Raw genomic sequence first — 15,934 nt, forward strand, 5'->3', positions numbered from 1 at the left:
TGCTATGCTTAAATAGGAATTGAAAGAAACTCAGAAGCAGCCTCTTGAACGGCCTGTTCTTTCTCTGCCCTTTTGTGAAGATCGCTTTGCATTGAAAGCCGCAGGACCCGACCGTTCAAAGACAGCCCTAGCAGTACTCTGCTGTCTCACATTCTTTCTACTGACTGGCATTTGCTTGGTGAGGAGTACAGGACTCCTGCGTGTGCGACACACACAAGTACCCTCTGAACAGAGGCTTGGGTGCTGGAAGTACTGGTGGGCCTCTGCTGAGCTTTCTACATGGCTAAGGAGGGGCACCAGAGAGGAGAAGGTCTTCCAGTCAGTCCTTACTTCCACACGGCTGGGGCTGTAAAAAGCAGAGCCAAAACACACAGGAATGGCCAGAGGCTGCTACTCCAGACTCCAGAAAGCGAATCCCCATCTGGCCAGAACGCAGTCCCCCCCCACAGACAAATATGCTCTGGAATCACTCGCCCACCTCACGGTGTTCAAGGTCAGCTCCAGACGCACAGCCCTCTCCAGCTCCCCCCCATACAGACACAGCTCAAGCACACTGCCAGCACAGCTGGGCCACGCACACAACAGCCCTGCTTTGGCCAGTGGCTTGTCAAGAGGCCCTCCACCCCAAGGAAGCACCTCGTGGATTTCTGTTCAATAGGCAATGTTTTATTTCAGTCAGCTGATTGCACTGGCTCCGTGGTAACACTCTGTGGACTGCCTGCTCTTGCCTTGCCTGTCTTGCCTTCCCGCTGCTCACTTTCTGCACTCAAAGATGTTTTTGGAGGACCTCCTAGTTGCTCCGAAGATTCCTGAGCTCCACCCAGTTGTCTCTGAGGACTTGAGCTGCTGCCTGCTGCACACTGGGATGCTCGTCTCCGTGGAACAAGTGGAGAGCTGAAAATGACACAGGCAGATTCCTAAATGACTGCCAAAGCCCAGGACCGAACGGTCGTGCCGTCCCTGACTCTCTGAGCGAGCACCACTCGAGAAAGCTGGGCAGCTTTCCCTGGGCTCAGACCTGGGAGAGGGAGGGAAGGGTGGGAGATGAGTGGTCTGCTTTGCACACTGTCACTGCAAACCCTTGGCCTTCTGCACATAGTCAGCGAGAGAAGCTCTCTCCTGGCACCAAAGCTTCCTCCATCAGGAGTCTTCCATCTCCCTCTAAGTGGCCAGGAGGCTTCTTCTACTTCAGCCATTTGGCCGAATGTGTGCAAAAGCTTAGTTTCTCAAGAGCCTGACTTTTCCCAGCGGTTACCCAAAAGACATTCAGAGTTTATCAGGAGCTTCTCTCTCTGGGGATGCAAGAGCACGGAGGCCATGTGCAGCTGACATAAAGTCATACCCAGGATGAGTATTGGGGCACGACACCAGAGAGAAGGGGCAGCGTTGGGCAGTGGAAGGTGGTGACATCTTTCCATGGAATGCAGGAAGGGCAACTGTAACCTACCTGTGCTCAGAAAACTCGTACTGTGCTCTCTCAGCCACTGGCTGTCTGCGTTTTCCAGGATAACACCTAGTCGCACAATGCAAATAAGTAAACATCAAGGCACTTCCTGTGGTAGCCCTAATTCCCAATCTAGTCGCTTCCTGGTCTTGGACAATGGATGATAGGCTTTGGGGAGCAGGGGAAAGCTAGAAATACCAAACCAGAAGGGTCCCTCCCGCTTTAAAGTTCCTGGGCAGAAGCAGGAGGCAGAGCTGAGCAACTGTGTGCGCCAGGGGCCAAGCCTAATGTGGAGCACTAATTCCACTGTGCCTTTGCTAGAGACTTCAGCCCCTTTACAGCCTGTAACTAATTCCTCCTGCTGCCACCCTCCTAAGGCAGGTGACTGTCCCTGGTGCCACTGCAGAGAAAGTGGAGATTGTCCTTTGCTGTCTCTTGCAGGGAGCAGCAGAAGAGAATATCAGCTTTGTCTCTTACCAGCTAATTGGATGGCTGCAGTCCGCATCCCCCAACACGAGCTCCAGAAGTAGGTCTGGAGGGTGTCATAGACGCTTTGCAGAAGCTCTGGCATGTCTCTGGCCTGGTAGAAAACAGAGAAACAGGAGTTCTTTGGCTGAAAAGGCCCTGCCATTGACCCTTGGCAAAGAGGGCAGATGAACTAGGAGAGGAAGGAAAGAGACGGAGGCTGCAAGGGACTGACAGTTCCCATCATTGCCATGCTAGTTCCCACCCTACCACTTCCCAGAAGGCCGCTCCATGCTCCAGGTCTCTGAGCCAGGGAAAGTCACTGCCACCAGGCAGTCTCACCCTGGGCCACAGCTTACTCACCAGGTGACTGCAGACAGCTTCCTGGAGCTCTTCTGCACTCTTCTCGGTGTTCAGAGCAACTTGGGTTTGCAGCTTCTGCAGGCCCAGGAATGGAGTGCAGAGCAGGAAAGTGCTTCGACAGGCCTGAAAAGGAGAGTTGCCCCAGCTCAGCCCTCCCCAGGACCAGCGAGGTGCCTTTCAAGGGACCTCATTGAGCTGAGCCCTGCTGTTCTCTTTCAAGAGGGGGGGATGTTTCACTCAACGCCATTTATAGAAAGGAGAGGGGAGGGATTGCAACAGCAGCCATCGTTCCCCTGGCCTGGTATGTGGCACTCCAGAGAGAGTATCGGTGCCTGAGAGCTGTCGCCGCACGATAGCTGTTAACTGATGTGCCCTTGGGAGAAGCCCCGGATCTCAGGAAGCAGGGGAGATCAGAAGGGACATGGTCAGCAAAGGCTTGGAGGCCTGAGCACTGCGGAGTCTGGGAAGACTGTCCTGCACCTCAAACAGAAAATGCTGTTGGAAGAGTTTGAGGTTGTCTTTCCATGCAGAGACATTATCAGGAAGGCCAGTATTGCTCTGCTGTTACCATGTAGCACCCTCCTCATGAAGAAAGAAGTGAAAGGTGGCTCTTACATTGCAAACTTCTGGATCTGGGTCCTGAAGATGGAGCATAATTCTGGTCCACGTAGAAGTTGTAATTTCTTTGCCGAGAAAAGATTTCCATTTCCTCTTGGCAGAGGAGGCCAGGACTCCATACAAGGTGAAGGCTGAGGAACGAAGGACTGCCTCGTCCTGCAATCAGGAAACCCCAGTCACCAAGTTGCTGCCTAGGACCCCAAAACAAACATCTCCTGGCCAGCCAAATGCTGAGCCCATATCCTGAGCAATGGTTCTAGGCAGTTTGTCCAAGGCCAGAGGATCAAGAGAATCCATTTCTTTGAAAGACACCATTTGGCATCAAGAAAGGGTTGCCTTATGCTGAGTCTTTCCTTGTCCATTGCTCAGCTTCTCAGGACCGTGCCTCCTGAGCTACTGGGCACTTAGGCTTTTGGTCTCCGAGGTCCTCAAACACTTTACTGGCACCTGACAGAGAGCTAAAAACCTAGAAGCTCTTGGACTCCAAAGTTCCCAGACTCAGAGCCACCTGGCAGCCTCACACGTTCCTAAGGCTTCAGGGCTTTCACACAGAGACAGCCCTCCAGGTGGCCTGTAAGGGAGTTGTAAACAGTCAGTTTCCATTTCCCTCAGAAAAAGAAAAAAAAACCCTCAGATTCAAAAGGCTCTACAAAATGGAATACTTGATTCCAGTTGGTACTGCTCTGTGGAAGAACTCCGGCTCTGAAGACTCTGTTGTGGTCTGTCATACCACAGCATGGGCACCTCTCATGTCAGAGCAAGTGAACTCCCGCCATTTGCGAGGAGCATCTAAGCAAGTCTTCCAGACTGTAGAGGCCATGGAGAGGAAGAGGCAGTCCAAGGCGCAAGCCCTCCTTTCCAGGGTAGATGCTGAAAAGACCCAGGGTACAGAGCTAGGCAAAGGAGACCCTCAACACCCCTCTTCCTCTCCATTGACAATGAAAGAACCTGTGAGGGCTAGACCAGACATGGAGAACTACTGTGAAGGGAGGTGACGTCCTCCCTCAGTGTCCAGCCTTTCTTCACTCCTTCCCAAGGGCAATCCAAAGGTGATTAGCTCGCTATGGAGCTAGGAATCAGCAGACATCATCCCAAGTCTCATCAGTTTCTCTTCAGGCTTTTCTAGGAATGAGGCTTCTTCCCTGAACCCAAACAGTCCTCATCTGTGCTTGCTCACATCATACCTTTCAGATGATCTCACAGACTACTCAAACAAGAGTTACCTACTGCTCGTTCACTTACGACATCAAAGAAAGTCTTGGTATAAAGGGCGATTTCTTTAAAGGTGACTCCAATGTCCTTCTCTCCCAGCTCTGCCACCACTTTCGCCAGAGCTGACAAACTCTCGCCCACGATCTCAGAAGAGGTGACGTCCTTGATGGCCCTCATTAACGCCTTCAGAATGGCCTTCTTGTGCTTTCTCAGCTGTCAAAGCAGAAGGCACACAAGAGCTCCTCACCATTCATGCCTACAGCAGAAGTTCTTTACCATTTCTCCCAAGAACAGAATTGGCAAGAAACCAGTCCAGAGCACACCTTAGCCCAAGGCTACACACTCTGTCTCCAGTTGCACCTTTGAAGCCAGAGTGATGTCGGAGAATGGAGCATGGTCTTAAGACACACCAGAATTTCCCTGTTGTGGTTGGTCCAGCTTCTGTAAGCCTTGTGCAGCTCTTTACCAGGACCTGTCTGGTTAGGAGCTTTCTGTAGTGAGTGCAAGCTCATGCTCACCTTCTCAGGTGCTCCACTGGCCAGATTGCCCAGGCCCCTCACTGCCATCCGGCGCACAGTGCTGCTGGCATCCAGGGATTTGTCCACCAATGCACGGCGGACAGGCTGAAGTAGCTTCCACTTCTGAAGCATTGGCGCCTTCATCAGCTAGGAAAGAGCACCATGACCATTAGCATTAGATTGATCCTGAGCACTCATGGCACATGCGTAACTGTTCATGGATTCCAGCATGGCTGGGATACTTTCTGCTAGGATCTTCCTGGAGAAAGAGATGGCCGAGACAGCAGCTTGCAAAGACAACTGCTCTCAAGCCTTCCTTTTCCACCTTCTGTCTTACCTCAGCAAAGAAAGATGCTGCCATGATCCTCAGGTTTGCTGATGGCGAGTCCAGCCATGGCAAGACAGCACGTATGGTGGTCACCGTGACCACATCAGTTTGGAGGAGAACACTGCACACACAACACAAGAAGACAAGAAGGCGACAGAGTATGAGGTTCCAACAGTCAGCTGCTGTGATGCAGACGGTCTTCTTTGGCAACTCAGGACAGCCTCCCCAGGCAGATATGCTGGAGAGGTTCCCATCCAGACCGTTTCTGGCTTACAGTCACCCCCAAGAAGGAGAGAAGGCCTCCACAAGGCTCTTACCTAGTCAGCAGACACATGCCCTCATGGTATGTCCGGGGATTTTCAAGAAAAGCCCATGTGTTCTGCTTCCGGAGAATCCCCATGCATTTCTCACTGATGCACTTGCAGAGCACAGTATCTAATGCTTTGATGGAAAGCCTGATTGAAAAGAATATACATATGTCAGAATCGGAGCACTTGAGACTGTGTCAGGATCACTGAGGAAGCTCAGCCACTTTCAGAGGCACTCATTAACTTCTTCCAAGCCCCAGCGAGTAATACTCAAAGCACCCCCTGAAAGCACACTTCATAATCCCAAAGGGCATCAGGCTAAAAGGAAACTGGCATGATCACTCGCTTTGATGCCCCCAAACTCACTGAACACAGGGGAAAACCCGGAAGCCTCAACTTCTTTGATGCTAGAACCTGAGGGGTCTTCTGCAGTACCAGAGTACCATTTATGCAAAAGATGCACAACAAGGTCCTCCGAGCTGGGGAAATGAATTGCAGTGGGCAGGAATCACCATGCTGTCGCTGCATCACCACTTGTGGGTTCCCCAAACAGACTAGTAATGGTAGAAGAGGAGGCCCAGCACAGCTTGAGGGGACAGTCGCCCTTGCAAGGCCAAGAGGTACTTTGTTCTCTATCATTCATATAAGCAAAGTCTCTCAGGGTTCATACACCAAAAAGAAAAAAAAGAGAGAGAGAAAAACAAACAGCACCCCAAGCGATGTTTGGAAACCTGCTGTGGCCACTGTCTGGACAAAGAGAAATTCAGTTCTGGTTTCCTAAGGAAAGGATTAAACATGGTGACAGCAGAAATCTTGTCCATGGAGCACAGAAGCCTCTCTCATAGGAAGAACAGCTACCTTCAAGGCTATAAGACTGGAAGGACCAGAAGGATGTCCTGCCATATCCTCCAGTGCTGACAAACGGGTCGACTCAGCTGAAGGCCAGGGAGCTGTCTCCACTCATGTCTGGTGAGGCAGGAATGTTCCTGCTTTCATCAAACCCCAATCATTGAATAACTGAGACTTTTGATTCAGAAGCACCTCCAAAGGGGAATAAAATCATCCAAGGATGCCCAGGGAAGACTAATAACAAAGTAGACAAAAACCAAGCCCAAAGAAATAGATGAAACAGCAGAATTCCCTGTGCATGACACAGAGTAAACCAATAGGCGAATTTTAGCTGTGCTGAGAGGGCCAGTTCCGCCTTCATTTCTGCTGTAGCTTTTCCTCACCAGGGCCACACAAGATTTTCTTCAGACTAGCTCCCACCAGCCTACTTTTTCAAAAGCATATTGAGCTCATGCTAGGGCACAAGAGACAACTCACAGGCTTTTTAAGAAAGTGGAGCAAAGCCTGACAAGAACGCAGAGAGAGGAGACAGACATAGACAAAGACTGGCTTGGTGAGGTGAGCTAAAGCTGCATCCTTCATCTCTGCCCGTTTTGCTCATTACCTGCAAGGACTGCTGCCTTCACCACTTGCCACAAGGACTGGCTCGTCTTCAACTCTTCCTGCAGATGAAGGCAGCTCCTTTCCAAGAGTGTTGCTGATTTGTTTCAGCAGCATTGGAAACAGCCGTGGCAGCAGGAGAGACACACTTTCCCGGGGCTCCAGGGAATACACCAGCTCACAGAGGGCACAGGTTACCTATGAAGAAATGCCGTCACAAACCACTTGGAAAGGAAGAGCTTTTGCCACCACTTACCCCACCTGCCTGCCCGCCTGCCTGGCTGCTCTCCTCTGGAGCTCTGACTTCTGCCACAAGCTTGTGGATGGGCAACAACAAGCTCTCACAGCTTCTCACAGTGATCAAAATGAGAATGACCCAGCAAAGCACACTGTGAGGCTTCTGCATGTGGATTTACAAGTGCCTGTGTACCAGGAGGATGTCCAACCCCTCGCTTTCATTCCACGGGATCCTCAGCCAAAGAGGGGCAGAAATGTCACTTCACATACCATGAGAGGCTCCAGCGCAGCCAGATTGTCGCTCCCTTCCTCATCGAGGCAGTTGCTTCTGGCGGGGGTGTCTTCAGCGCTCTCCAGTTTGCCCATTAGCAACTGGAGCATTTCAATTGCAAAGATGCCTCTGCCAAGAGTCCTCCACAGCTCCACGGTATCACTGCAGGTGAACAGTTTACCCGTGATCGCGTGTACTGTTGGGCCTGCAGCCCCTCAAAGGCAGGTTAAATACTCCCCCCCTCCCAGCGCGGAGCTTTAGCAGCCCCAGTCCCTGGCAAGTCACAAGCACATGCTCTGGCAACAGTCGGACTTTTCTCCTCGGGGAAAGAGACAACTGGCTGCTGAACAGAGTCCCCTCTAGTGCCGCCAGGCTGTGGCGTCTCTGGGCTCCTGAAGTGGAAGGAGAGGGGAGGGGAACCTACCTGTCCATGGGCAGGTGTCTCTGGAGGAGGCTGTTGGTTACTGCCTCAGGGTGATAGCAGCCCAGGACAGACACTGCCTCAAAGAGGAACTCCTTCAGGCTGCCCTGCTGAGCAGCTGGCAGATGATCGTAAAGGATTGTCAGGATTTCTGGCACCTGGAAGGGACAAGGAAAGAACAGCAGGTTGTTTTAGGCCTTTCCTAGGGCTTCCCTTAAAGCCAGACCAATTCTTCAGCACATGAGCAAGTCCTGCTTCCTTGACCATTTGTCAAGATCTCACCCTAAACTTCAGCCCTACCACTCCACACAGTGGAGGGTTTTCTTTTGGGTCTAAGTGTGCTCCTTGCCCTCTCACGCACACAGATGTGCTGTCATTGCACATGCCTTGGCTCCCTTCTGTTTTCAGCTTCTCTTCTCATGCACACAAAAGACATTTTAACGTTTCACCCAGAGCAGTCTGAACGCTTCTAACTATGTGCTTGAAATAAGGCAACATCAAGACCTAACACATTCTTCACACCTTCCGAAGATACCATGCAGTGCCTGCACAAGGGCCTTCAGGTCCTTCCTGGAGGAACCAGCTCTCCAGGGATACTTGTCCTTGCCTCCAGCCTCCTCATTTCTCATAGATTTAACACCTTCCCCAGAGGGAACAACTTTGCTCTGGAGGAAGACATTTGGCAGATCCTTTCACCGCCAGAAACTGTGGCCGTAGCCTGCACAGAGCAAAACTACTCACTTCTCCTGTGGATGACAGCCATCAAGACACTATCTGTCTGCTCTTTTTCCCCACAGGACAGACACCAAGCGATCTGCTGACCACGTATGAAAGGAACAGAGCCCAGGAGAAAAGATGGCTGGCACCGTTCACCAGTGGACCCCGAGACGCAGCACAGACCAGAGAAAGGGGGGGGCTCTACTAAATTGTGTCTATCAGATTTGCTCCTTCTTGGCACTGTGTCTGGAACAGTTGGAGACTTTGCTCCAGAAGGGTTTGTATTGCTGGTACCAGATGCACAGTAGCTCTTGGATTAGGTTGCCAGGACTTCAGCTGGATAAACAAGACATTCTTGGCTCTGCATGCAAGATGCATTTCTGCAGACCACAGCAGCTAGACAAGGGGTAGTGCAGCAGCTCAGTGTCAAAGTTCCAACTCTAAAGATAAACAAGGGGTGTTTTACCTCCAGCAACATTTCTCTTCCACATTCCTTCAGGAAGATGAGCATCCACTCGCCTGCTGCCCGAGCACAAGTGGGGCTGAAGGACAGCATGCTGCCCAGGACAGCCTTCAGAAAGCCTCTTGCCTGCTCTGAGCAAAAGGATTTGCATGCAACCTGGAGAGAAATGAGAAACAGGAGAAACAACATCAGAAGTCTGCTTCCTCTCTTACAAGCAAAGGACAAGAAAACTTGAGCAGCTTCTCAGTTCAGCCATTAGCTAATCCTGAAGGTGGCAGGTGCTTTGTATTCCAATTGCACATACAACTTCTTCTTTTGATTTATGAAGCTCATAGAGTTGGAAGGCTCTTCCATGAGGTCGGTTGCTTGCCTACACAACTTATGTTCTTAAAATAACTCTCAAGAGCTGGCAAGCTAATACATGTTAAAATAAAGAGAAAGCCATCGGGCTAAGGAACTTCCCTGCTTTGCTTCAACAGCTCACTTTCCCCAGATGGAGAGTGTTTGGGTGTGGATGGATGAAAACAAACACACAAACTCATAGAAACTTCATGGAGTCTACTTCTTTCCCCAGTGGGAACGCTAGATATTGTTATGCTTCAAAACCCTCTTACTACTTGCTAACAACAGAGGCCCCATTGCTATAGGCCACTCTGAAAGGGGAGAGAAATCTTGGAAGTAAAGAAGAGAAAAGTGATGGGAGCTGAGCCACCAGGTAGCCACAGCTCTGGCTTTGGAGTCAGTAACCTTTGCGATTTTGGAAGAGGTCCTCAGCAGCGAATCCACATCTGCGGCCATCAGCTCCTCACAGAAGTGATTCAGATCCACTTCCCTTGTGTGCATAACCTTGCCTAAAAGAAACACAGGTGGGAAAGGATAGGCACATTTTCTGAAAATGAACCCCCAGTCCACAGCCATTGATCAAGGAATCACCAAATGGTGGTAGGGAATTCCACAGGGGTAGTGCAGGACCCTTCTGAACTCTGGGTGCAGCATTTTACGAGTCAGGCCATCAGATTCTGCTCTATGCCAGTCAGAAAAAACACTCTCCTTCTCCTACAGCAGTTTTCAGACTATACCTATTGTCCTCAACTATGGCTCCTCTTTTTCTCAGCCCCTCCATCCCATGTGCAAGCACAGGTCACACCTATCCTCTGACTGGGAGGAGGGTCTCCATAGATTCATCAGTGTGGACAGGTGATGCTGACCAAAGTCCACTCCAGAAGCCCAGGTGTACAACTCCCTTCTAAACAATTTCTCAACTGGGATCATTACTTTGTCTCTACAAAGCTAGAAAGTGCTGTCCTCTAATCCTTGGTGCCTGAGAGTGCTGCCCTGAGACAGAAATGTGGGAGGGCTCTCATTCTCCACAGCACCCAGAAGTGCCCCTGAGGCAGGGCTGCTCAGAGAACTTTCCCAGGCCTCCCTTGTGCTATGGCCAGGAGGGAAAAGAATGACCAAGGTCTGGATGCAAGAAACCAGCAGTCTGCTGTCCATTACTCTTCTCCTCTGGCAATGGAGCCCCCTCCCTGCACATTGCCTCTGCTGCCAGACAGGGAAGAGAGGGAAGAGCAGGCGGAAGGAAGTGGGAAGCAATGACTGTTCTTCTCACCTTGTGTTGAGAGAAGGCAGCTGATACAGTCGACTGCCCGCTGGCGTGATGTGGCCAGGGAGTCACAGCTGAGAGGCCCCAGCACTCCAATCATGGAGCCAAACTGCTCAGAAGAGTTTTCTCTCTGGTAGAAATCAAAGAAAGAAGAAAGTTCTCAGGCTGCAGGAGTGGCCCTTCAACCTTCTCCTTCTGACACTGACTCCTGACCCACAGCAGGGCATCTGGATCGACAGAAGCTCAGCTTTATCCTCCCAGGAGATTAGCAACCCAGAGCACAGCTCTGAGCAAACCTCCCTGCCAGGGAAGCAGAAGGGCTTAAGGAGCAATGCTGTCTTGGTGGCAGATGGGTGCTGAGGTTAGGGCAGAGCTGCAGAGAAGACCTGCAGGGCCTCCTGGCTCGCCAGGGCTGCCCTCGTCTTGGTTCCCCGAGAGACTCCAGCTGAACCCACAAGCACTCCCAAAGAGTTTTGGGAAGAGGGAGTCAATACTCACAGCATCCTCCAGTCTCTCGGTGTAAGTCTTTAGCAGATGAGTGCAGGCATAAAGGGCCCTCTCTCTCTCCCACTCTTTCCCAGAACGGAGCCAGGCCTCTAGGAGCTGTTGGAAGACCACAGCTAGATCAGGGCATGCATTGTTTGCACGCACACACACTCACACACACACACACACACTCCTTTACAGTCTCCCACCTTTTCTTCCCCCAGGAACCACACTAAGGATACATTGGCCTCCATGGGAATTCATCACCGCTGTGAGGTACACAAACACTGAAGGCTTCTTATATTAGTGTATCTGATACTTGCACACAGCACTCACTCATCAGCAAAGATTGGGAGTGCCTTGTATCCGTCCACCATGGCCATCTTGGCAACAGCTCCCATTGCAACATGCCCTGACAACCAATAACACAACTCCTACAGCCACGACGGGCCATAGTTTTCTCCACCTCCAGGGAAGAATTGCATGCCTTGCACCTGCCTCCAGAGCATCTCCTATTCTCAGATGATCCCCTAAAGCGTGAGGCCCTCCATCCTTGGCTCTCCTCTTGACAAAAGAGAGTTTCCCTTTCTCCTCTTTGCTACTCACGTGAAAGGTTTCCTTGAGCCATGACAAGGTCAGCTCTTCCTCAAGACTTGTCATGAGGCGAGCAAGAGCTTCCAGGGATCGTGTATAGAGAGCCTAAAAGCAAGAGAGAAGGAGTGGTAGCTGAAATCAGAGAGCCTCAGAACTCAGCCAGAGTCCAGAGCCTCAGCTCTGCCAGCATTCAGTGCATGATAAGGTGCAGCTCTGAACATGCAGAGCAGCAGAGGGGGATTGACAGCTACCTCTGCATGCTCAGCATCATCTGCTGCCTCCCCTTCTTTTGTCTGCTCAAGGGGAGGAAGGGGAAATAGGCTTCGGAAGCACTCCTGAAGAAGATGACAGTTTTCCTTCTGGGTCAGAGATGGCTTGATCTTGCTGGCAGAAGACAAAAGAAAGAGTTCAGAAAGGACACTTGCTACTCTTTGCCAGAGGGGGTCCAGTGGCAGCTAGAGTTCATCTGAAGCTGGAGCCCCAGTTCCCAACACTGCTGTTCCATGAAGAGGGAGCACTTCCGCCAACTCCCATGGATTCTTGCCCATCAGACTCCCAGCGTACAGAGAGCCGGGAGCTCTCTTCCCCCAGCCAGCCAGCCAGCCAGCCAGCCAGCAGCCTTTCTGCAGCCCAGACCACTCTCTGTTCCACACTTCTCCAATCTACAGCCTCAGGCCATCTCTCTCCAACACTGGGCTCCAGGATCTGTACCGCATCACATCTTCCAGGATCATACAAAACGGGGACCATCACCTCACCCCACACCAAAGGCAGCTTCTCACCCCACACTCAGGTCAACTGTGAAGCTTCAATCAGCTCCTCTGTGACATGCGGAGGAAAACCCAGCACACAGGAGGAAAAGCCCTACCTCAAGTGCTCCACCGCAAGAATTGCCCTGTAGCGAACGGGAGAAGCCACGCAATCCAGGGGCTCCTGCTTCATGAAGTCCTGCAGGTCACAGAGAGACAGGTACACAGAGGTCAGAGGGCAGGAAAGAAGAGGGCCTTGCCTCAGCAAGAAGAGCAGATTCTTCTTCCGCGCGTGTGGCTAACACAGACAGCCTCCATGCAGGTTTCTCCCAGAACTGCCGGAAGACCGCAGCTCCAGAGAGGACAGACCCACTGCTCTTCCCAGGGATCACCCACAAGCTGGCAGCACAAGGGACCCTAGTGTGCTGGTGCCTAGGCCTCGGACACTCCCAAGTTTGCCCAAGGCCTTTCTCAGCCCACAGAGAACAGTGCCTCTCTGAGGAAACCCCTCTCAGTGCACAAACTCTTCTGCAGGACAGCCTCTCTCATTCCGTGTCACTCACCAGCACAAGCTCCAGCAGCACCCTCTTCGAAGCAAAGCTGAAGTTCTCACAGGTGCCAACGCCTTGAAGGGCGCAGCTGACTTCTGTGACACTCTGGATTAGGGCCAGCTTGAGTTCTGTGTCCTGAGGACCAGGAAAGAAAAAAAAGGTGACATAGATGAGGAGCTGTTCAAAGGACCAAAGGCCAAAAGATTAACAGGAGGGCCAAAAGATCAACCCAAGGGCCAAAGCTACTCTCAAAGTGCTGCGGAGGGAAGAAACTGCATCCTCCAGGAGCCTAGGGGGAAGGGCCTCTGGGTCTTATTTCAGTGGAAGGAGATCTCTCCTGGGATCCTAGGAAGACATGGACTACCTGGAAGCAGAAAGGAGCTTTCCCCAGCTTCCTACCCAAAAGAGAGCCCCCTGGACTCTGGCCCAAGGCAGTGGGGAAAGCAAATCTGGAACAACGGAAACTGGAAATGGGAGAAGGGCAAGGAGCAAGGCTCATTCAGGGAGCATTTACTGGGGCTGGGAAAGTGATGCCCGGTGCCTGCAAGGTGCAAGGAGAAAGAGTGAGAGTCGGGGAAACAGAAAACACTAGTATGCGAAAGACGGCAGCAGTTCAGATTACCGCCAACACTACGAGGCTGCAGAGACTCATCTGGAGCCCTCTGTCCCCTGCATGGGGAGCAACGGCTAGAACTGGACCTGGGATACTGCTTGTGCTTCGGGTCTCTGACATCTCAGACAAGTCCCCCAAAACTCAAAGAACACCAGCAATGACACGGGGATATATGTCAAAGGGATAGAGTGGCAGGTTTGGAACTGGAGATCCAGGACTCTTGTTGAGAGCAGATCTTTCCAAACAGATGCTCTGTCCCAGTAAGCTCCGGTTCAGAGGAGGGCGGGAGCTAGCTCTAGACTAATTGTCCCGACACCGAGCATTCACAGCTCCTACCTGAGGGCTGGTTCTGTACTGGCACAGGATGTTCTCTACAATGTCCGTCTCGACCCGGGCAAGAAGCTGCTGCTTGGGTGCATGGAGTGCTATTTTACTGTAGATGAGCATGACAGCAGCAGCTGTCTTTGCTCCGTTCTCCTTCTGGTGCTCCTGGAAAATTGGGAAAGTCAGGAGGATTCAGTCGAGCCTCTTCATTTTACCTTAGACTTCCCCTTTGCTTCTAGCTGAGAAACTGCCTCCAAACAGGTACGAGCTTGCCTTTTTCATCCACACTTCTCAAAACATTTCACCAAGTAACTCTTCAATGCCTCCGTTAACTCTCTGGGAGAGAGCTGTTCTCCCTCCCACTGTCTCCCTCTCTTGTGTCTAAGAGCTGGAACTCTTAGACAAAGGAGGGCTGAAGTGCAGAACCTCCTTCCTTGACAGCACCAGGAGTTTGAGCACTGCCCATTGACCATCCCTCATTTCCATTTGCCAGCTGAACTGAAACCACACCCAACACTGTTCCAATGGCCAGTTGCTGTTTGTTGCCACTGCTGGGGAATTTTGATCCATGACTTTGTAATGGGATCTGTCCTGAAGACGCCTGAAGCACCAGAACTCCTGGCTACAGGCTTCCGGCAGTTCTTACACAAGCAAAGAAAGCCAAGACAACAGAGAAAACCTGCTTCCCTTACCTTCTGGAGGGTGAAGACCCTAGGAAGTCTCCTATTCTCCCCAGCAGCAGCAAAGTCGTGGACTGTCTTCAAGGCCAGGTCGAAGTGGCCCTCAGCAGAGGATGCTAACACCGAAATCGGTCCCTGCAACACAAGGGAAAGAGTGAGTCTGTTTCCATCCCACACATTCATCCCTTTCAAGCTTTCAAGCATATTGCCTGAGGGAATCAGCAGGAAAAAGCTCCAAGTCAGGCAACGAGATCCAAGCTGCCGAGGGAAAACTGGAGAGCGCAGGGATAGAGAGCACCCACCTCTCTCTCAGAAGGTTCCAGACGTCTGAGTCTTTCCAAGTAGCTCTGCAGCTGTTCTTCAATGTAGCTGATGTTCTGGGACGCTGCCAGTGCTCCCCCCACAGCCTTATAGAGGAAATTCTGAAAGAGAAGAGGCCAGCGCGAAGAGGTTGCTAACACATCAACCTGTCATCACTGGAGAAGCGGAACACCCAGCTACCACCCCATCTCAAGGACCAAGAGACAGCCAAGGCACCAAGACTATAAAAACAGCCCATTTCTTGGCCCAATCCAGTTACCAGCTCTATACAGAGAATTAAAGGAAGAAAAAAAAAAAAGACATTATGTAGGGCTGAGAATAGGAAGCAGTGAAAAGCAACTGTATTGAAAAAAACCATGCAGGGAGAGAAGCATCCTGTGGCTCTGCCACCAAACCTCTCAAGGAAGAAAAGTAAAGACCAAGTCTTAGCAGAGGACCAACCTTCTCCTTGGAAAAGTTTGGATAGTGGGCCATCTGCTGAGTTAACTCGCCATTCAGCTTCATATTCCAGGTCTCATTCTTTATGGCTTCCAGAGATGTTCTCAGGAACTATGGAGAAAACAAAAAGTGAAGCAAATGCTTCCTCAGGTTTTGTCAAGGTCTTTCTCTCATTCCAGTGTAACAAGAAGGTGTCTGGGGACAGCTCACACTACGGATAATCCATCTTCCCTTCCCACCCCTTTAATCTGCCCCAGACCCTTCTTCCAATATGCAGCTAAGATCCTTCTGGGTCTCAGGAAACTATAGAGAAAGAGGCAGTGGCGCTTTTAGGACAACAGGCCCAAGTTCTGGGAGAGGACAGGCTTGCCCAAAACCTCACTGCCAAGACCCCACCTCCCAGCTGTCATAAAAGAACTCTGTACCTGCAGCAGACGGCACTCCCATTCTGCATAGTCCAGGGAGCTCTCATCTTTTCCTGGGAAACAAGAGGACACAACAGCAGGTCATCTGATTACAGTGAGCCCAAAAGAAGCATCCACACGTCTCCTTTGGAAGCAAAAAGTCCAGCATTCCCAGGCTACCAGCTCCCAGAATGTACCTGTTCTGTCAGGGCTCAAAGGCAGCTACTCCACCAGCCCCTTTGTGAGTCCAAATGCATAAGGTATGTCCAAGTCCCATTTGTTCAGGACCATGGAATCAACGCTGGGGAATACTGACTGCTGGTCAAAGCAGCTGTCTATTTCCTCACAGGAAGA

The 15,934-nt window shown here is 51.3% G+C and overlaps 1 protein-coding gene and 1 long non-coding RNA gene across 2 annotated transcripts; both read right to left on the minus strand.

Annotated features, from left to right (window-relative positions):
* Nucleotides 1-644: 644 nt before the first annotated feature.
* Nucleotides 645-1,795, minus strand: LOC135326454 (uncharacterized). The gene is made up of 2 exons (XR_010386844.1): nucleotides 1,448-1,795; nucleotides 645-894 (listed from the first exon to the last, which is right to left on the minus strand). It is a non-coding gene; the product is annotated as an uncharacterized LOC135326454 (long non-coding RNA).
* A 109-nt stretch (nucleotides 1,796-1,904) lies between these two features.
* LOC135326461 (maestro heat-like repeat-containing protein family member 2B) lies at nucleotides 1,905-14,976 on the minus strand. The gene is made up of 22 exons (XM_064504329.1): nucleotides 14,944-14,976; nucleotides 14,720-14,839; nucleotides 14,430-14,552; nucleotides 13,750-13,902; nucleotides 12,813-12,935; nucleotides 12,369-12,448; nucleotides 11,752-11,884; nucleotides 11,513-11,605; nucleotides 10,919-11,023; nucleotides 10,427-10,550; nucleotides 9,562-9,665; nucleotides 8,818-8,970; nucleotides 7,638-7,792; nucleotides 7,213-7,375; nucleotides 6,710-6,903; nucleotides 5,266-5,403; nucleotides 4,958-5,069; nucleotides 4,621-4,767; nucleotides 4,133-4,315; nucleotides 2,888-3,046; nucleotides 2,273-2,395; nucleotides 1,905-2,024 (listed from the first exon to the last, which is right to left on the minus strand). The coding sequence occupies exons 1-22, from the start codon at nucleotides 14,974-14,976 to the stop codon at nucleotides 1,905-1,907; spliced, it is 2,838 nt and encodes a 945-aa protein (XP_064360399.1).
* Nucleotides 14,977-15,934: the final 958 nt, after the last annotated feature.

This window comes from Dromaius novaehollandiae, unplaced genomic scaffold (assembly GCF_036370855.1).
Source record: "Dromaius novaehollandiae isolate bDroNov1 unplaced genomic scaffold, bDroNov1.hap1 HAP1_SCAFFOLD_64, whole genome shotgun sequence".
NCBI lineage: Eukaryota > Metazoa > Chordata > Aves > Casuariiformes > Dromaiidae > Dromaius > Dromaius novaehollandiae.